This window comes from Cariama cristata, unplaced genomic scaffold (assembly GCF_000690535.1).
Source record: "Cariama cristata isolate BGI_N322 unplaced genomic scaffold, ASM69053v1 scaffold36494, whole genome shotgun sequence".
Taxonomy (NCBI): domain Eukaryota; kingdom Metazoa; phylum Chordata; class Aves; order Cariamiformes; family Cariamidae; genus Cariama; species Cariama cristata.
Genome location: NW_009612956.1, coordinates 3,847 through 4,382, shown reverse-complemented (window position 1 = coordinate 4,382; position 536 = coordinate 3,847). Strand labels below are relative to the sequence as shown.

Below are 536 nucleotides of genomic sequence, written 5' to 3'. Positions count from 1 at the left end.
TGGGAGGGGGAAACCGTCCCCAGGCAACAGGCCCGGTGATGGGGGTGCAGGATCTAGCCTCTGATACCCTCCGCAGGGGCGGGGGGGGCACAGAGAAAATCTAGGGCAGGAGGAGGAGGAAGAGGAGGAGGAGCAGGGGCCACAGGGAGGGAAGCTAGGTCAGCCCGGGCACGCTGGCTGCTGCCGGGGCCGCGGGGTGGGAGCCTGGGGAACGCGGTGGCTTATTGAGAGCAAGTGCTGAGGGAGGGGGCACGCGTCCCCCGCCAGGCAGGAGACGCCCGGGAGCTGTGCCCGTGGCCCTGTGACAGGGACAGAGCAGGAACAGCCAGCACGGACTGGAGAAGTTGTCCCCACCCAGGGCACCAGGAGCTTCCTGCATCCACGCACCAGGCAGAGCAAAAGCCAACAAAACTTTATTCAACAAATAATTACAGAATGAATGAGGAAGGTTTCAGGCTACGGGCTATAGCGGCTCAGCAGCTTCCTTGCTGCCACCGGCTGGCTTCAGGCCCAAGTACCGCAGCAGGCTGTGGAGC

The 536-nt window shown here is 63.8% G+C and overlaps 1 protein-coding gene across 1 annotated transcript in view; it reads right to left on the bottom strand.

The window, feature by feature from the left end:
- Positions 1-463: 463 nt before the first annotated feature.
- Positions 464-536, bottom strand: part of SPAG5 (sperm associated antigen 5) — a gene marked incomplete at its 5' end in the record, with an annotated part of 3,847 nt that continues 3,774 nt past the window's right edge. The window contains one exon of the mRNA XM_009698832.1: positions 464-536. This exon is cut by the window's right edge and continues 41 nt beyond it. Coding sequence (XP_009697134.1) covers positions 464-536 — 73 coding nt within the window.